Source organism: Dipodomys ordii, unplaced genomic scaffold, assembly GCF_000151885.1.
Source record: "Dipodomys ordii isolate 6190 unplaced genomic scaffold, Dord_2.0 Scaffold17, whole genome shotgun sequence".
Classification (NCBI taxonomy): Eukaryota; Metazoa; Chordata; class Mammalia; order Rodentia; family Heteromyidae; genus Dipodomys; species Dipodomys ordii.
Window position 1 is genome coordinate 12,385,687 of NW_012267233.1, and position 20,527 is coordinate 12,406,213.

A 20,527-nucleotide genomic window follows, 5' to 3' on the forward strand; every position below is an offset into this window, starting at 1 on the left:
CGGGGAGGCGGCCGCAGCCCGAAGCGAGCGCGTGGAGCGAGACCTAATGGCGGCGCCGGTGCCCACGGGCCCCGGGGACGACGCCTCGGCCGTGCTGGACGAGCTGTCCCGGAACTTCTCGTACTGGGCACCGGGCGCGGGCAATGGCTCGCTGTCGGGCGCGTGGTACCGCAGGAACCAGGTAAGGGCTGCTGTTCCTTGCGGGCCCCACCGCCCGGGGGGCCAGGCGGGGGCCTCCGCAGCCCTGGGCAGCACGCCCGGCCGCTCGCTGACGTTGCCACACTTGGTCCTGACCCGTTCCCCCACATGGAATAATGGGGGTCCCCCCCAGCTTCCCTTGGACCTCGGGGAAAGGCACCCCGAGGCCTCGGCGCCAGTCCCCCCCTCCCTGCCTCCCCACGCCCGAGCCCTCCCTCTTCTCCCGGGAGGATTCCAGGGGTGTCGGGAGAATCTCCACTCCGTGTCGCCCCAGAATCCTTTCACCGTCTTTTTTGTTTTGTTTTAAAGAAAGAAAAAAATAAATCAAAGCGCCCCGGTTCCCAGAAGCAGGAAACTCATTAAGAAGAGCCGAAGGTCCGCGGGGTGCGGAGGCTCGGCGCGTGCGCCCCCGGCGTCTCCGCCCAGCGCGCGCGTTTCCGCGCCAGGACGCTGAGGTTCTCAGGTTGCAGCTGCCTGGCGCTGGCCGCGCGCGTCCGGGCCCGCTGGCGATCACGGTCCGCCTCCGCAGAGCCGGTGTGCGCGGGGGTGTACATTTGAGGGGATCCAGGGGGCTTGGAGCTGTCCCTTTGGTTTTGGCTAGGCTTAACAGTCTTTAATCTGGACAGTTCTGTCTCTAGCGACATTTATATTCTTGCCAGTGGGGACAAACGAGCTTCACGCAGTGGATTTGGTCTTAACTCCTGTTTTTATAAGTGTTACTTTGTTCTTGCTCTTGAACAAACCCATGGCTCTTCTTTATTTTACATGAATATCATCATGACATATTTGTTGCTGTTGGTCTAAGTAGGAAATTTTAACCAGTAATCAAAGGACTCGATTCCTTTTATGCTTGAAGTGTCTTGACTCTTCGTTTCTGAACTCAGATGGCAATTTATTTGTAGAAGGAATAAATAAGCGTGTCCACCTTATTAGTTTCAAACAAAGGGGGAGATTATTGCTCTGTTTTAGCCTACAATTTTTTGAAAAGCAGAGGAGGTACGAACCTATCCCATTTCTCTTTCCACCCACAGGAATGTCTTCTAGCACATATGTTACGCTATACTTTTACTAGACATATTCCCAATATAAGTTTAAGAATGAATTATTCTCTCAGTAAAAATATTAGAGAATTAGTAGATGTGGCCTACTATGGCATCATTCAAAACAGAGGTAAACACTGTTTTCACAATGAAAACCTCTGCAGGCATTCGTTTTCTTTCATGTTTCCTGGAATTGTTCATTGTCTTGGCTTTCCCAAACATAAGATGATCGTGTGACATAAATTCGAGGCAAATAATGCTGGCAAAACATAACTTGCTTTGACTGAGCAACTCTGTGCAGGTTAGGAAGGGTGTATCCAAAATAAGCTAATTGGATTTTCTGCTGGCACAAAGCTATTGCTATAATTGTGCAAATTTAAGCTATCTTATGGGACTGAGGTATTTTATCCTTCCACTTCATTCTTCCAAGGTTAATTCCTTTTGTTTCAAACAAAGCCAAGACGATTTTTTTTAAAGATTATACAGGTGATTACAGAGGGGTTGCAGTTTCAGAGGTCAGGTAATGAGTATGGTTCTTTTTTGACAATGTCACCCCTTCCTTTGCTCTCTCCCAGTTTTTCCCTCTCATCCCCATCTATAAGTTGTATAGTTCATTTTCAACATCATGTCTAGTGAATATCACTGGTGCATTTGGTCACTCTTTGTCCCTCCATTTCTGTACTTTCCTAATGCTTCCCCCCAAAGACAGATAAATGAATAACCAAGACAAAAAGAAAAACAAAACCTTTTGCTTCCATTTCCTGGAATTCATTGAGATAAATATCATTTTATCTGAGACACATAGGCATTGTACCTTTGTGTTCCTCCCCCAAAACTTGATTTTAAAATCCATTCAACAAACATTGCTAGTGCCCTAGCATTTGGAATCCAACTTTTCTAACACTAAATGAATAGAGATTGCCTGACAAGAGATGACAAAAGAAAGAAAGAAAGAGAGAGAGAGAGAGAGAGAGAGAGAGAGAGAGAAAAGAAAGTGTACTTAGTATAAGTTTGGAGTCCTACAATCATAAAAATTGCCTTGGTTGCCGATAGGGTTTAATGGTACTTGTTTATTTACATCAGTTTTATCACATCTGAAATATTTGCACAGTGCGTTAATAGCTCAACTCTGTGTGCCTTTTGGAGTGATTACCATCAGATGTGAGCAGTTAACCTCACTCTATCAATGAAGACTGTCTCTCTTGAAATGTTTTCATGTGATGGGTATAATACTTAACAATCCAAGGCCACTTTGAAGTTATGTTGTCTAAGGCAGAAATGTGAGCGCTCCCAGAGGAGAAAATCTCCCACCAGAGGAGGAAGTCTAAAAGCAAGTAGAAAGAAACTCACTCAGTGGGAAGAAATCTTGGAGAGCTGCTTCCCTTTTATACTGGGGAACCTTACCCTACTTGGTAAGAGCTCTGATATACAATTTTAGATGTGGCCCATAAAGTTTTGCAAGGCTATTTTCTTTGTTAGATCCCCAAGTTTTCAGTACAAAAGGATAATGTTCCCATGATATTTATTGAACGTACCACTATATACAAAGCACTGTAGGGGTTTTTAATATAGTCCAAGACCCAAACTTGGCCTTCCAGGAATGTTATTAGGTACCTAAGAAGATATAAGCAACCCCAAATCAAGGAGTATGTGATGACATGTGAATGATATAATGTTCTGGGGAAATTCAGAGCAACGTGGCTTTCAGCCAGGGCCATTGGAGATGAGTTCATGGAGAATAGTGTTTGAGCTGAACACTTGAAGATGCAAAGGGCTGGCTTCATGTTAGGGATACCAAGGTAGAAATCATTCCAGAAAAGGGAATAGCCAGGGACCAAGAAGCAGCCCTCCTGACCTCAGCAAATGTCTTCCCAAACATTTGAATACCATAATCCAAGTCAGTAGTGGTATGGCTCTCCTGGAAAATGGAGACCAATTGTTTGATAGAAATAGGACTTGGGCCATGGTTGTGGTTCTAGAGTTGCCTTCAAGGACTGGTGAGAAAGTTTGTTGTAGACACTTGGGAACCATTGAAGGTTGTTTTTGTTTGTTTGGAGTTTTTTGGATCAGAGAGCACAAGAATCAAAACAAATGAGAGAAGTTGAAATGAGAATTAATAGGAAATATTCTGAGAAGGTCTTTATTGATGCTTCTTTAAATAAATTTAAAGATGTGTTTGACTAAATAATTAAATTCACAAGGACATTATTAAAAAGGGTCATTCTTCTTCATAAGGTGAGGTGCAAATTCAAACTTTTTATATCCTTTGTTTGAACACGTGATTCTGAATGACCTAGTTTTTTTGTTGTTGTTGACCTGTATTTTTAAAGTCAACATATTTAAAAGAGAATTGATACATATTGGCAGACAAAGTGAAGAGACTGACAATTGTTTTACATTTACTTTATGATACTTATAGCTGTTGTCTCATTTGAACATATCAACTACTTTGTTGTAAGGTACACATTGCCCTTACTGTTCATATAAGGATATTTGTGTTGAATAACTTGCCCCAAGATCTTATATAGTAAGTAGATTTTAACGGCAAAGCTATTTTTATCCTGTGCCTGAAGGCCATTGCTAGAGACAGAGGCTTAAAAAGGATTTGGTGGCTAGAGTTCATGCAAAGGGAGAAATGAATATAGCTTGTCTTGCTGTGCTTAAGAAAAGTCACAGTGAGTTTTTAATTTCCCTTTTATTGATTTTGATTCATTATCATCTCTCTCTTTTTTGGCAATAGACTCATAGGACTCTCCTAAAGAAAAACGTGTCAAACCTTCCAAATAATAAAAGAGTTAGATAGACATTGCTGGTTATTTCTACCTCCTTCCTAAGAAAGGTAATTTATTTTGTTTTGTGTATGCTTGTTGGGTTTTTCAAAAAATTTATTGTCATTTTATAAAGGTGATATACAAAGGGGCTACAGTTACATAGGTCAGGTAGTGAGTACATTTCTTTATGGACAATATCACTCATTCCCTCACTCCCAGTTTTTTCCCTCCTGTCCCCACCCACAAATTGTATAGTTCATTTTCCACATAGTGTCTAGTGAGTACCACTGCTACATTTGTTCACACTTTGTCCCTCCATTTCTGTGCCCCCTTACCCTCCCAAAGACTGATAAACATTTTCATTTCCTGAAGTTCATTTTGATAAATAATCTTTTATATGATCAGATGCATCTAGGCATGCACCTTTATGTTCCTCTCCTAAAAGTATCCTCCTTTAGTCTCACTGTGTGCTGTGTTTGTGGGTTTCATTTCATTTCATTTTCTTGTCTTCCTCACCTTGTCATTGGCCTGGGTCATGTTTACTCGCAGTGCAGTGTTCTGTCCTCATTGGCACAAACCAGGAAGTGCAGACAATCCCTACTATAAATGTAGGCACATATATGTTTATTCACTCAGCAACTCACTGAGGGTTCCATTTAGTTGTGTGATTCCTTCAAAGATCACCCTGACCTCAGTAGATCATACCTCAGCACTAGTTCATAATTCTCAAGACCTTACCTCTTTACAATTATCAATTTTTTTCTTTCTTAAAAGAACGTTGAAGCTTGACTCAAGTTCTTTAGCTTTCAAGAGTAGTCTGTCTCTCTTCTGGCTTTTGAACTAACCTTCCCTATCAAAAAGAATGCTTTGATAATTGAGAGGATTTTGCATAATGGTTATTTTTTCATTTGGATGAAGTAAGAAGCTAAAAGAAATCTGGATTTAGGCAAGCCTTGATTCAGGGGCTGTAATGATAGGTATTTAGTATGGTATTTTCAATGTTTGTTCCTCAGGTCTCACCTTTAGCAGGCTCCTCTTTCTGACTACATACTTAGCTTCAAGAGGGAAGAGCTTGATTTTTTTTTTCAACCTGCTAATGAGTAAACAGGTGCTCTAGTCTGACTGGTTAAGGTTCAGTCCAAGACCTGATTGACTAGGCTTTGGAAGATCTGGATTTCCTCTGAAACAGGGGGTCTTGTAACCAAAAGAAGGGGATGCTGTGTGATACAAACAGCATTTCCTACTAGCAGGACTCAAGTTTTCCTCCTGTGAGTTACTATCTTCATGGGCAACCATCAAGCTAATGCTCTGCTCAGGTTTTCCAGATCCTTCTTTATCAGTATCCCAATTCACATATGCGCACACACATTCACATACCCCTTCCCATTTAATCTGCTTTGTCTTGATGGGTGAGAACTAAATTTTAATCTCCTTAAAATATTATAGAATTAATTTGTGAAACATCTTCCTTAGCATCATCTTTTAGCAGTGACGTGTGTGTGTGTGTGTGTGTGTGTGTGTGTGTGTGTTGGTTTTAAGGCTTGAACTCAAGGTCTGGGAGCTGTCTCTTAGCTTTCTTGCTTAAGGCTAGGATTCTACTATTTGATCAACACCACCACTTCTGGCTTTTTGCTGGATGATTGGAGATGAGTCTCATGGACTTCCTGGCTCCACACGCTTCAAACTGAGCTTGTCAGCTCTCAGCCTTGTGAGTAGCTGGGATACAGGAGTGAGCTACCAACACTTGGCTAAGCAGTGATTGATTTCTAAGTTCTAGATTTTCCTCTTCCCTGCCATGGAAATTATAGAAAGACATCTGTTCTTTCTTTCTTTTTTTTTTTTTTTTGTCAGTCGTGGGGCTTGAACTCTGGGCCTGGGCGCTGTCCCTCAGCTCTTCAGCTCAAGGCGAGCGCTCTACCACTTGAGCACAGCCCCACTTCCGGTTTTCTGGTGGTTTATTGGAGATAGGAGTCTCACGGTCTCTCCTGCCCGGGCTGGCTTTGAACCGCGATCCTCAGATCTTAGCCTCCTGAGTAGCTAGGATTACAGGCGTGAGCCACCAGCGCCCGGCGACATCTGTTCTTTCTATTGATGGGAAAATCAAAGGGAGAACTCTGGATTGGTTAACAAACAAGGGCCTGATTTTGCAACCAGCAGTCTCTGATAAAAACCATGAGCAGAAACCAGAAAACCCTTCTCAAAAGGTCAGTGTTGACATAACTATATCAATGAAATCTGAAAACATGGGCTGTGTCTTTAAAATGTAGCTGAATTTTGTGATGTGTATATGTATATGTGCATGAGACAGAGAGTAAGCCTTAGCATACTTCCTTAAAAAAAACAATGTCTTTAAAATGTAGCTGCATTTTGTGATATGTATGTGTGTGTGTGTGATATTTGAAATGTTAGAGTAATTTGCATTCCTGTGTTCATTGTAGCACTATTCATAATAGCCAAGTTATGGAATCATCCCAAGTGTCCATTGACAGATGACTGGATAATAAAACTGTATTAAGCCTTAAAAGGGAAGAAAATTCTAAAATTTTCAGCAACATAGAATTAGGAAAGGTTATACTAAGACAAATACCACATGTTCTCACTTACATGTGGAATCTAAAACAATAGAACTCATAGATGCAGAGTGCAGGATTGTGGGTATGCAGGTTGAGAGATGGAAGGACTGGGGAGATGATAATGTTCAAAAATACAAAGTCTCAGGAAGAATAAGGTGAGGTTTTTCTTAGATCTGTCGCACCGGTAGTAAAGATAGTTAATAATTGTGTATTGTACATTTCAAATCGCTAAGAATAAACTTCAGATGTTCTCATCATAAAAAATGAGATGATATATATCTTGAGATGATATATATCTTTGAGATGATATATATCTTACATATTAGCTGATTTAATTATTTCAGTGTATTCATAAATTGTTACTTTTACTCCATAAAATATATTGTTAACTTACAATAAATTGTTAATTTAAGTAATTTAAGTTAATTTACAATAATTTTTAAATTAAAAAAACTTGAAGAACCACATTTGAAGGAATGGTTTCATGTGAAGTCACTCTTACTTATGTTATCTGATGAACTCTTTACATTTAACTTCCAGGACTAACAGTACTATTATGTGAGTGAGCCAAAGAGAAGAGGAAATATTGTGCTATATTTGTGCTGTGATGAACTATGTCACCATAGTAAAGAAATGAATATTTCTTTGTAAAATCCCAGTAGACCTCCTGTTAGGAAAAGTTGCCATGGCCAGTAGAGGCTGATAGTGCTTTACATGGAGAACCTTTGATGAATCTTTTGAGCCAAATAGCAATGACCATTGATGAGTCCTGTGGTTGTCATGGTTGTGTTGACCAGGTGATTTCTTGGGATCTGGCTATTGGACCAGTGGGGTGAGAAAATTTGGCCAGGACATAGAAGGTATAGTAGACTTAAGTCACAATATCTATCGATGTGTAACAAATTTGAACTTATTTCCTGACTTGATTGTAGAAAGATCTGGTCTTGTGGGTGACAAGGGCCTCAGGAGTCTCTGGCAGAGATCAGTCAGTGAATGGCAATGTCATGATACCTACTAAAACCAAGAAAGACATTTATCTGGTAGCTAGTGCCTCATAGAGACAATAGAATTTGATTATCAGGAAGAAGTTGCTGGCAAACTACCATTGGAGTTCAAGGCATGCCCTGTTCCCCAAGGAGAGTATACTCTGGAAACTCAAACAGGGGTGGAGGAAAGCCTTGCAGTGAAGTGAGCTCCTAGCATCCAGCTTTAGGGTAGCAGGCTGTTCCAAACCCTGGGCTTGACTGCAAAAGGCAGCCCACAACCCTGCTCCTTCAGAAGTGAAGAATTATAAGTTTTAAAATTATGATTATAAATACATTTTTACAGAAAGAGAAAGTTATAGAATCCTCTATTGATCTGGGGGTAAATAATAGCATTCATCATTTTCAGGATCTATTCTCCCTAACTTCCTCCTTGTTTCAAAAATTTCCTTCACAAAATTGTTTTGTAATAGAATCATGGTTAAAGACTCCCTTAACTAGAATCTCACCTTTACTTGACAATTGTTGTTCTCTAACTTTTAACCAAGTGCTAAAATCCCCCAAGTGATATATTATTAAATATACTCATTTCTCATAAGTTTATCCTGATAAAAGTTAAATTTCTCAGAAGCATAAAACCATGGTGGCTTCCAAGTAAAACTAACTAAAGCTTATCTTTAAGGGAGTTCAGTTTTTAAAAATGAATAACATACAATTATGTAAGTAAATGTGTTCTCTAGTAAAAGACAAAATGTAATAGCTCTTAATTGTATGTGAAGGCAGTATGTTGGGCTTTTTTTGACTAGGTTTTTAGGTTGATTAGACTAGCAACAATGTACGGTGTTATAAAACCCTAACCTTTTTCTTGTTGGCTTTTAATAACCAGATTTGGATGTAATGTCATGAGACTTTCTCAGGATTGGAATAGTCTTATAGCATGTGATAACTAAGATAACAAATTAAAAATCTTTTCCTCACTGAAAAGTTTCTTTCTCCTTTGCCATATGTAGGATTGTAGTTTCAACTCTGGATTAGTACTATAGACAACTCAGTTTTCTCATAGCATGATGCAGATTAGCAATAAGAACAGTCCATCCATCTAATAATCTAAATACATTTTCGTATTTCTGACTGTTGTCAGTATTCACTGTTAGAAGTGTTCTTTAAGGCCATGTTGTAATTAATTAATTTAATTTCTCCTATTTCTGGTCTAAAGTAGTCTCTTAAATGGGCTTCCTACACCTGGGTCTCCCTCCTTGCCACCTTATCCTGCATATTAGAAATAGTTTGGATCTCAACTGTTCCCTCAGAGACTCACATGTTGATGGCTTGGTCGCCAGCCTGTTTCCCTTTAGGGAGGTGGTAGGACCTTTAGAAGATGGGGCCTAGTAGAAGGAAATTAGTTTATTGGCCAAGTGTCTTTGGGGGGGGAGGATTATAGGACCCTAGCCCCTCCTCTTCCACAGACTTCTACTGTGACCTACTGTGCTATCACAGGCACAAAGCAAAAGATCTAAGTGACCATAGACTGACTTCTCTGAAACTATAATCCCAAATTAGCCTTTCTTCTTTTTAAGTTTATTGTCTTAAGTATTTTGCCACAGCGGTAGAAAGCTGACTAATGGAGCATTGCAGGAAAATGAGTTATTTTAAAGCCTACTCTTGTCTGGTTTATAGTTATTTGTGCCTTAGCCCTGCTTATGGATTCTTGGCACATAAAAACTACTACCTGCCTGTCCAGTCACTTCTTCTGTGATCCTCTGCTTCAGGATATATGAAGATTTACTGCACCTTGGACCATTGTACCTGTACCATTTTACTGCTGTTGGCCAGAATGCACTTACTTTGGTGTGTGAGTTGGTGAGACTTCCCTATGATGCTCCCTGAGTTAGGCTGAATAATGGCACCCTGCCACAGACAAACATATTCACACTTTAATCACACATCAGCTGTGAATGTTGCTTTGTATCAATCACAGTTTTGCAGATGTGATTAAGGAAAAGATCTTGAGATGGAGAGATTATCCTGGATTCCACAGGCAAACCCTGTATGTCTTTACCTGTATTCTTATAAAATGGTATGGCACAGGAAAATTTCACACAGGAGGGAAAAGCAAAGTGGTCACGGAGCCATAGATTAAAGTGGTGCAGCCACAAGCCAAGGAAGCCAAGAGCCAGCAGAAGTTAGAAGAGGCGAGGAATGAGTTCTCCAGAAGGATCTTAGTTTTCCCAACTTTATGTTCGCCCAGCAAAACTGACTTCAAACATCTGGCCTCCAGAACTCTGAGAAGATAGATAAATGTTGTTGTTTTAAGCCACTGGTACAGAAATGAATGCATTATGAATACATTCCCCCAACAGAGGCTTATTTGTCCTCTGTCCTTTAATCTCACAGGTTCTGTGGGGCATATCTCTATTACAGATTTGACAGGTTGTGGTCTGTTTCTTTCCTCTTTCTCTGTACTTCATGAAGATACGTGGCGTCCTTAATTCCAGACATAGGACCTAATATTTAGCAGTTGCTGAATGAATCCTGACTAGATGCATGACTAAATGAATAACATCTGATGTGAGTTTCCTTGAGCTGTGAACCATTACCTACCACCTTCTCTCTGATCATCTCATATTCTTTTCTTCCACATTGTGTGGTGTTTTTTTAAAGCAGAGTCTGCATGTGGTTTTAAGTTGTGCAGTGGTTTTATTTTTCTCTTTGACATCTTTTCTTGGTTCTACCAGCTTCTTTTTCATTCCTTTTTCTATTATCACCTCCACTTTTAACTATTTTAAGTGGACCCATATTCTCTTTAATTTTATTGATCCCGCTTTTGCAAGAGTTTCTACTTCTTAGTTTGAAAATTTTCAAACCTATCAGTACCTATGTCCTTCACCTTAAAATTCATTAATTGTTAAAACATGTTAGTTTAAAAGTATAAAACATGCTAGTTCTCTTATCATAGACATATGTGTGTGTAGACATAGCTATAGATAGTAATTTGAAGTCAGTGGCATACAACTTAAGTTTTTACCCATAAATACTTATGGATATATTTCTAAGAATTTCTATGTCTTCCATTCCATTCTAAACTTAGGCCTGGGCTATGTATGTATCTACCTGTTTATTGAGGGGCAAATACAAAGCGACTCTATTGCATTCCTAAGGGTTTACCCCTTTGTACAATTAACATACACTAATAAAAAGGAATCCACTGCTGGCTGGGGTGCACTGAATGCCTATTTCTTAGACATATGAACTTAACCACACAAGCCTTTAAGTTCATTCCTGTAGGGTTCATTGACCTTCATCACTCAACCTGCCATATTGCTTAGACTAGAAATTTGATCTCTGATTTCTAGTCAGCTATGTTTTTACTGCCTAGAACAGAAGTTAGTATTATCCCAGTCATAGTTGAATGTAACTGTTTTGAACTTCGAAATCTGCTCTGAATCTGATATTCCTTTGAGCCATGTACTAGTTCCATATTGGTCTCATTCTGAGTTCATGTTTTGAAGGCAAAGCCAGGAATTGGGTGAGTTCAAAGCCAGAACTGGGACAGACTATTGCTAATTCCAAACATTCCTGTATTATATCCCATATCCATCTGCCAGACTCTCTAACTCATCGATTACAGGTCAATAACAAAATAATGCAGGACAGTGTGAAATATTTAAACATTCTGGAACCAAAAAAAGTAGGCTAGAGGTTGTTATTTCAATTAAAATTAAAACTTATCATGCTGATATCTTGAACCTCATTCTAGATAAATTGTTTGCTGCGGCTGCCTCTATTTGCCAAGACATCCTGAAAAGGCCAGAGATTAAGCTTTGGTGGTGAAAGTGAATACTAAAAATTAATGGCTTTCCTCTGTGCTTCTGGCCTGTACTTACAACTGCATTATTAAGAAGTGAAACAATCTCTTCTCCTATTATCTTTGCTTTTATTTCTTTGCCATGAGATAAAGATGTTTCTTTATCTCATGTTTCTAAGTTTTTAAAAAATGTAGTGCATTAACATTGATTAGCCAGGAGGTTATCTATTACAGCCCAAGAAAAGTGACTCACCCTTAACCTTGGTCCCTTGAGCCAAAATATAGCTTCTATCTAGCTGTGTGATTTCATAAGTCATTTTCCTTCCCTGGATCTCTGTTCTGTTTTTTCACAAGTCTTCAGACTGTTAAACTGGTGAGGACAAGTGGGGAGCCTCTGCTAATTCTTCAATGTTAGGAAATAGATAACACGCTGAATAAGTAATGACGGCGTCTACACATCTTTAATTGGATGAAAAATTTGTAAGTTCCTGTCTGCTGTATGCAAATGTATTTCTAATTACAGGTGAGGATTGTGTAGTCATGAAAGTACATTTACCAAAGCCTCTGATGGTCCTTGAGAATGCATACTTTTTTTTTAAGCACTGAAAAGCTGGATACTAGTGGCTCATGCTGTAATCATAGCTACTCAGGAGGCTAAGAGCTAAGGGTCACGTTCAAAGCCAGCCTGGAGAAAAAAGACGGTGAGTTTCTTATTTTCACTCAACCACCAAAAAGCAGAAAATGGAGCTGTGGCTCAAGTAGTAGAGCACTAGCCTTGAGAAACAAAAGGCTCACGGACAGCTCCCAGGTATGAAGGTCAAGCCCCAGGATCAGCATAAAACAAAAGCACTGAAATTTTGACTATTCTATTTGCAGCAATTCAGAGCTTAATATTATTCAGCTTTTCATCATTCTTATAAAATATCTGTCATATTTAACTTACAAAGAGAAAAGGTTTGCCAATGATGCTGGTGGCTCATGCCTATATCCTAGCTACACAGGAGGCTGATATCTGAGGATCATGATTCAAAGCCAACCCGGGCAGGAAAATCCATGAGACTCTTATCTCCAATAAACTACTCAGTAAAGGTCAGAAGTGGCGCTGTGACTCAAGTGGTAGAGCACTATCCTCCAACACAATCAGGGACAGCTATCAGGCCCTGACTTTTCAAGCCCCAGGACATGAAGAGAGAGAGAAAGAGAGAGAGAGGAGAGGGTGGGGATTACTTTGGCTCACAGTTGTGCAGTCTCTGGTCCATGTTGGGCAGACCCATTGCTTTGGACCTCTGGTAAGGCTGCTGGACCGCGATGGTGGAGAAACCATGGAGGATCAAATGGCTCACCTCATAAACAGGAAGCAAAAGGGAAAGAGGAAGAGATCAAGGTCGCACAATCTCTTTTTTGGGATCATGTCCCTAGTGGTCTAAGCTTTCCCACCCTCCTCCCAAAAGTCCACACATCTCCCAATATCGGTACCAAGTCTTTTAATATACGGACCTTTGGGAGACAAAAGCCACTCTGCAAAGGCTGCATAGAGTATGATTCCAACTATATGACATTCTACACAGGGGGAACAATACAGTAAAAAATCAGTGTTTGCCAGGGGATGGAGAAGTGAATAGGTAAAGCCCCGGGAATTTTTAGGACAGTGAAAATCCCCTACATGATTCTATAACAGTGAATTCACCAAAACCCATAGAATATGGATACCAAGACTGTGCCCTGACATAACTATGATTTTGGAGGAGAGCAATGTAGCTTCATGAAAGGTATCAGATGTAGCATTTGGTGTGGGGAGAGATGTGGATAGTAGGAGAGGTGATGCAGTATACCTTCTGCTCTACTTTGTGGTGGACCTAAAACTGCTCTAAAAAGACATTTATTTAAAATAATAATAATGACTAATTGGAGAACACAAATCAAAGGAGAGTTAGTTTATACTAACATGCTAGTCAACAACATTTTTAACAAAGAAAAACTATTGTTTCCATTTTCTAGAGTTCATTTTGATAAATGCTATTTTATATGATCAGAGGCACATATGCATTGTGCCTTTGTGTTCCTCTCCTAAGAGTATCCTCTTTGACTCAGGAGGCTAAGATCTGAGGATTGTGGCTTAAGGCCAGCAGGAAAGTTCGTGAGAATCTTATCTCCAATTAACCACCAGAAAATTGGAAATGGAACTGTGGCTCAAAGTGGTAAAGTACTAGTACTGGGACAGTACCCAGGTCCTGAGTTCAAGCCCCACAACCAATTAAAAAATATATAAATATATAATATATTATATATAAATATGTATTTATTGTGTATATATGTATTTATATGTGTTTTATATATATATATATATATATATATATATCTTTGATCTTACCGTGTGTGAATGTCTAGAGTCCTGTATAATTTATCATGTCCCGTGTGTTTTAGATCTAGCTTCCACATTTGAGAGAAAACATACACCATTTGTCTCTCTGAGCTTGGCTTACCTCACTTAACATGATTGTTCTAGGTCCATTCATTTCCCTGCAAATGACATAATTCTTTCTGGTGGCTGTGTAAAACTCCATTGTGTATAGGTACCACTCTTTTTGGATCCATTTATCTATTGTAGGGCATCTGAGCTTTTTCCATAGCTTGGTTATTGTGACTAGTGCTAGTCAACAACACTTTAGATAAGAGAGGGGAGACTGTTTTGTTGAAGCAAGTAGAAGTTCTAGGAATATCCAAGAGGATGGAAATTGTTGATTAACTTAAGAATTTCTGTCAAGAATGCATGATAAATTGGTGGAAAAGCTTGATCGCTCATAAATTGTGGGTACAATTGTAAGATTGTATAACCACCTTGGAAAATGGTATGGCTTTTCCTTTCGAACTAAAAATGGACTTACCATACAACCCAGCAATTACATTTTTTGGGCATTTATCCCAGAGAAATTAAGACTTATTTTCGTACAGGATTTGTACATGAATGTTCATAGCAGGTTTATTTATAACAGCCCTAAACTGGAAAGTACACATATACCACTCAGTGAGTGAATCGTTGAACCAACTGTGATACAGCCATGCTCTGCAGCACTACTCAGCAGTGAGAAGCAAATGAACCATTGACTCAGCGTCATTGGATAATTTCCTTAAGGAAACTATGCTGAGTGGTGGGAAAAATCAATTCCAAACATTTACATACTTCATGATTCCATCTGTGTAATATTTGTCAAAAATATGGAAATGGGGAGCAGATTAGTGATTGTTGTGGATGATAGGTAAGGAGGAACTGATGGTGTATTTAGGGACACAGAAGATGGCACTTAGGAATATCTTGGTTGCGGTGGTTACACTGTGTACACACATACAAACAAGTGCTCACGCACCTGATGGAAGGTTAGGTTTTGTTTTGTATTTTTAGTTTTGATACTTTTCTCTAGTTGTACAGATGTTAACATAAAGGGTGTGACTAGAAGGATACATGTACCTACTTTTGTACAATATTGCATACCATACCATAAAGCCATGATTATTTCAAGATGAAAAATTCTTGCCAGTACTAGGGCTTGAACTTAGGGCCTCTCACTATTGCTTGGCTTTTATGCTACAAGTAAGTGCACTATCACTTGAGCCTTGCCTCTAGTTCCATCTTTTTTAGTGGTTAATTGAAAATAAAAGTTTCTCAAATTTGCCCAGGCCAACTTCAAACTTCAATCCTCAGATCTCAACCTCCTGAGTAGCTAGAATTATAAGTGTGAGCCACCAATGTCTGGTTTCAAGATGAAAAGTTAAAAAAAAAACTTTAATAATAATTACTAAGAGTAGAAATAAGAACTTCTTAAAAGAAAGAATAAAGGGAAGAGAATAAAGAAAACAACTACTTCTAACAGGATATTGGAAAAGAAAAATTGAGAGGTAAAGAACTAGTAAGATAATTTCTGATAGCAGAAATAAAAATATACTGATAGTATATTTTATGTAAATGTAATGGGCTAAACTTTCCAATTGACAGGAAGTCTGGACTGACTGAATAAATCTAATTCTTTTCAATATAAAGAGTCCTGACTACAATTAAATGGCATCATGTGGTTACCAGGGTAAAGGTGTGGAGAAATGTTTGGCAAAGGATACAAAATTTCAGTTGGAAGAATAAATTTAAAAAGCTCTGTTGTACAACATGGTGACTATTGGTATGTAGGTTGTATTCTTTTAAAATGCTACAAGAGTGAGTAAGTAGTGTTCTCACCCCCAAAATGAAAACTATGATATGGTATAGATAGATAGATAGATAGATAGATAGATAGATAGATAGATAGATAGATAGATATCGATATATATCAGTTCACTACATTTAGTAATTTTACAGTGTTTTATATTCTATAACAACATTTTACAAAACAAGTACAATTATATTTTTTAAATGAAGTGTAATATGACACAAGTGTTAAAAGTGAACTAATAAGGGAAAAGGAAAATATCAAAAGAAAATGGTTCTATTTTACTAATAGCAGATAAAATAGATGTTAATAAAAAGAACATTATTGAGATTAAGCAAACACATAGTGATAAAGAGGGCAAATAAGTGGGAAGATAGAACAGTCCTGAATTTATATATACCTAATTTTATGGCCTTAAAACATGTAAAGCAAAGCAAATGGTTTAAAAGGAAAAATAGATAAATCCATAGTTGTAACAGACTTTAATATAGCTCTCAGAAATGGATAGATTAAGCAATTAAATTTAGTAAGGGCATTGAAGAGTTGATCAATTAGAAATAGAATATGAAGAGAAAACATAGATAGAACATACACCATATTAAAAGGGTGTCTGTCTCTCTTATATATAGTATTATAGCTTGAACCCATTTTAATGCTTTTAGCTTCAAACATGTGGTGAACACTGATAAAACTTGACCACACACTTCCAAGCTATAAAATGAATTTCATTTTACCCTATAGACTAGATCATAAAGTAAATTCTGACTTACATGCAACATATTTTCTGATCATAAAATTAGAAATTAATAACACAATAATCAGTACTCCATCCAAATAAAAAGCTCAGATTCAAAAAATGAGAAAGTTAGAAAACATTTAGAATAGAACAACAGTAATTACACATGTCAAAACTTTGCATGCAGCTAAAAACAGAAGGTATACTTAAAAGGAAATGTATGGTTGTACTTGTAGGGGCTGAGAAGGTGGCTCAGTGGTAGAGCGCTTGCCTTGCATGCCTGAGCCCTGGGTTCAATTCCTCAGCACCACATAAGCAGAAAAAGCCATCAGTGGCTCTGTGGCTCAAATGGTAGAGCACTAACCTTGAGCTGAAGAGCTGAGGGCAGTGCCCAGGTCCAGAATTTAAGCCCCATGACCAACCCTCCCCCCCCCCACAAAAAAAAGAAAAACCTGGGAACAAAAGGAATGTATTTTTATACCACTTCAGACAAAAAATTGCTTATCCCTTGGAGGGAAAAGACTGGACTCTGGAGATAATTACACATATAGCATTTTATTTGGGGGGAGGGGAGATACTATATAAATACCCCATCCTTTGTCACCCCTCAGCTGTCCATTCTTCACCCTTTCAGCAAACTACTCATGCACTTTCTATTTGTACAGATTTGCCTATTCTGGACACTTTATATTGGATCCTTCTGTTTAGCATGAACTTTTTCAAGATTCACTCATTTTACAGCATACATCAGTCCATTGAGCCTTTTTTTATTTTATTTTTTTGTCCTGGGGCTTGAATTCAGGGCCTGGATACTGTTCCTGAGCTTCTTTTTGCTCGAAGTTATCGCTCTACTACTGGAGCCACAGAGCTATTTCTGGCTGTTTTGAGTAGTTTATTAGAGATAAGAGTCTTAACGGACTTCCCTGCCTGGGCTGGCTTCAAGCTGCAATCCTCAGATCTCAGCCTCCTGAGTCGCTAGGGTTACCAGTGTGAGCCACCAGCGCCTGGTGCCATCAATGCCATTAAAAAAACAAAACAAAACATAACAACTAATGTTTTGCTGACTATACCACATTTTGTTCATCTACTTATCAGTTAACAGATATTTTCATCATTTCCATTTTAGCCTATTATGAATATTACTGTTATAGTCATTTACACATGTTTTATGTATGAACATATGTTTTCATGTGTGTTGTATACATGCTGTGAACCAAGTGGAAATTTCATAACATTTTGAAGAATGACCAGGTATGTACCAAAGTGGTCATACCATTTACACATTGTATGAAGTTTTGATTGTGTGCATACTTGCTAACACTTGTCACTCTTCAAATTTTTATAATAGTCACCTTACTTGGTGTGCATTGGCATATTATTATGCTTTTGATTTTCATTTCCCAAATGATTAGTAATGAGAATATTTTCATATGCTTATCATCTATTTGTATATCTTCTTTGAAAAATATCTGTTTAAATCTTTTGCCCATTTTAAAACCAGGATGTTTGTTTTGTTGCTGAGATGTGGGTGTGGGTGAGTGCGCACGCACCCGTGTGCCTGTTTCAAAGTTTGAACTCAAGGGTTGGGCATTGTCCCTGAGCTTTTGTGTTCAAGACTAACACTCTACTACTTGGACAACAGTCCCACTTCCAGCTTTTTTGGTATCTAATCGAAATCAGAATCTCTTAGACTTTCCTGCCCTGACTGGTTATATATGAACTGAAATCCTCAGATCTCAGTCTTCTGAGTAGCTAAGATTACAGGCGTGAGACACCAGTGCTCAGCAAATTGTGGGTATTTTTTATATACAATATTCTAGACATCAATCCCTACTTAGGTAAGATGCCAATCTTTTCTCCCACTTGATTAGTTGCCTTTTTAATTTTGATAGTATCCTTTGATTCACAAAATTTTGGGATGCTTCTTGGTAGTAATAGAGTTTGGATTCTGGGCCTTCCATTTGTTAGTCAAGCGTTCTACCACTTAAGTCACCTCCCCACTTCTTTCTGATTAAATTATTTTTCAGATAAGGTCTTGTGTTTTTGTCCAGGGCTTGTCTTGGAGTACAGTACTCCTACCAGTATCTCCTATTTGTTGATATAGGGTCTTGCTAACGTGATGAGCTCAACTTCAGTCCTTCTGTCTCCACTTACCAAGTAGCAGGAATTAAAAAGCATGTGATCTATTTTTAATTTTGGTGTCATATTCATGAAATCATGGTTAAACTCTGTCCCCAGTTTTTAAACAGCCAGCCTGATGTCATTTGAAATATTCAGTGAATAATTTTTAAAAACTTGAAGTCATTTATGTCTATTCAACTATTTATTTTTGCAGTTATGGGAGACTTTCATAAGTATCCATTCAATGTCAAATTTCTTTTGATTCTTTATTTTCCTAATTATTGCCAAATGCATTAGATTGTAAGTAGAAAATGTGGAAAGCTCACATGGTATTTGTATTGTGATACAACTGTTCCCTCTGAGGAATAGCAACCAAAATTATTGCCAAGTGTACTTATTAGGAAAAATTCTCAACTGATTAAAGACCATGGATATTATATATCATATATGAAACAAGTTTTCAGCTTCATTTTTAATACTGAATTTCACTTCAGCTCATGTAATAGAGCTCTGAAACTTCAAAGACATTTTGCATTCTGAAAAGGATTTCTTGTGGTTGTAATATTCATTTGAAATTCAAATTGCTCTGGAATTGGAAGCTAGCTAGAACTGATGTACTGTAGAAAAGAAGGAGGGAAGATCCTTGTATCATTACTAATTTACACTTAAAAGAAGACATTGTATCTTTGTACCTAAGTGGGAGCTGCAAAGGCATCTTTTGAAGTCATCAAATAATTCATGAGCTGTCTTTGGTAAACACCTTGAGCAATGTGTAAGAACTTTTTTTAAACCTTTGCAGTTCCTATTGAAACTATTGCATACTTCTCAAGCTGGTATTCATTAAACCCCTAATTTTGTGCAGTAGATGATTTAGAAGACTCAATAGAAGCTTAAGACTTGGTTCTCCTGCCAAAGAGGATTGCCTTCCCTTTGTGAAGCCTAATGATACATGTGATAATATCAAAGAAGAACTAAGGAACATTTACTATTGCAAGGCTGAGGAACCTTATTTCTGCCAAGGGCCATTTGTGGGCTACAGAGACATCATTTGTGGGCTATACAAAATTATCAGTGCAGACATACACCTGCAGGCAGCTGACAAGAAGAATAAGTGTTAGTCCTGTCATGTACCTGGTGATTTCTCCAAGCCTTATATGGCCTGGCTTAGAGTCTAGGAAAGTAAAATGGATTGATGTGGTCTGAGAAGTCTTCAAGGAAGTGGACCTCTGGAAGGCACAAGTGTGAAGCTTGATTAGAGTGGGTTGGGCATGTTGAGGGAGTGGGGGAGCCACACCATCCTGATGAGTACAGCGGCATGAACGAGCGTCCCAGTTGGCCAGAGGGTGGCAGGTGCCAGACACCCGAGGCAGAGGAGATACATGTGCCATGAGGAGCTGGGTGACAGCCGAATGGGGGAATCTAGCTGCACAAAGATAGTGTAGGTTCTTGACAAGAGGGTGGTGGATGGAAAACTTGAGCTTTAGGGGTAAAGGGGTTTCCGGAAACATCCAAAGTTGCCTTATTACTGAAGCCTGGGAAGGGAAATTAGAAAATAACAGCTTCAGGCACTGGGAAGGTAGCTCAGTGGTACAGTGCTTGCCTTGCGTGCATGAGGCCCTGGGTTCAATTCCACAGCACCACATAAGCAGAAAAAGCCGGAAGTGGTGCTGTGGCTCAAATGGTAGAGCTCTAGTCTTGGGCTAAAGAGCTGAGGGACAGCACCCAGGCCCAGAGTCCAGGCCCAATGATGGGAGAAACAAAAGAAAAAGAAAGAAAATAACAGCTTCATGTCTCAGATTTTTCTTTAACTTCAAATTTAATAGTATTTCTTTAATACCATATTCAGAGTATAAAAGACCCCCTACAAAAATGGACAGAGCCGGGCACCGGTGGCTCATGCCTGTAATCCTAGCTACTCAGGAGGCTGAGATCTAAGGATCACGGTTCAAAGCCAGCCCAGGCAGGAAAGACTGTGAGACTCCTATCTCCAATAAACCACTAGAAAACTGGAAGTGGCACTGTAACTCAAGTGGTAGAGCGCTCACCTTGAGCTGAAGAGCTGAGGGACAGCACCCAAGCCAGAGTTCAAGCCCCATGACCAACA

General features: G+C 38.9%; 1 protein-coding gene across 1 annotated transcript in view; it reads left to right on the top strand.

The window, feature by feature from the left end:
- Positions 1 to 6: 6 nt before the first annotated feature.
- Positions 7 to 20,527, top strand: part of Nipal2 (NIPA-like domain containing 2) — a 77,296-nt gene continuing 56,775 nt past the window's right edge. The window contains exons 1-3 of the mRNA XM_013012394.1: positions 7 to 181; positions 1,230 to 1,368; positions 19,463 to 19,557. Coding sequence (XP_012867848.1) covers positions 47 to 181; positions 1,230 to 1,368; positions 19,463 to 19,557 — 369 coding nt within the window. The 5' untranslated portion in view covers positions 7 to 46. The remainder of the gene's footprint in view (positions 182 to 1,229; positions 1,369 to 19,462; positions 19,558 to 20,527) is intronic.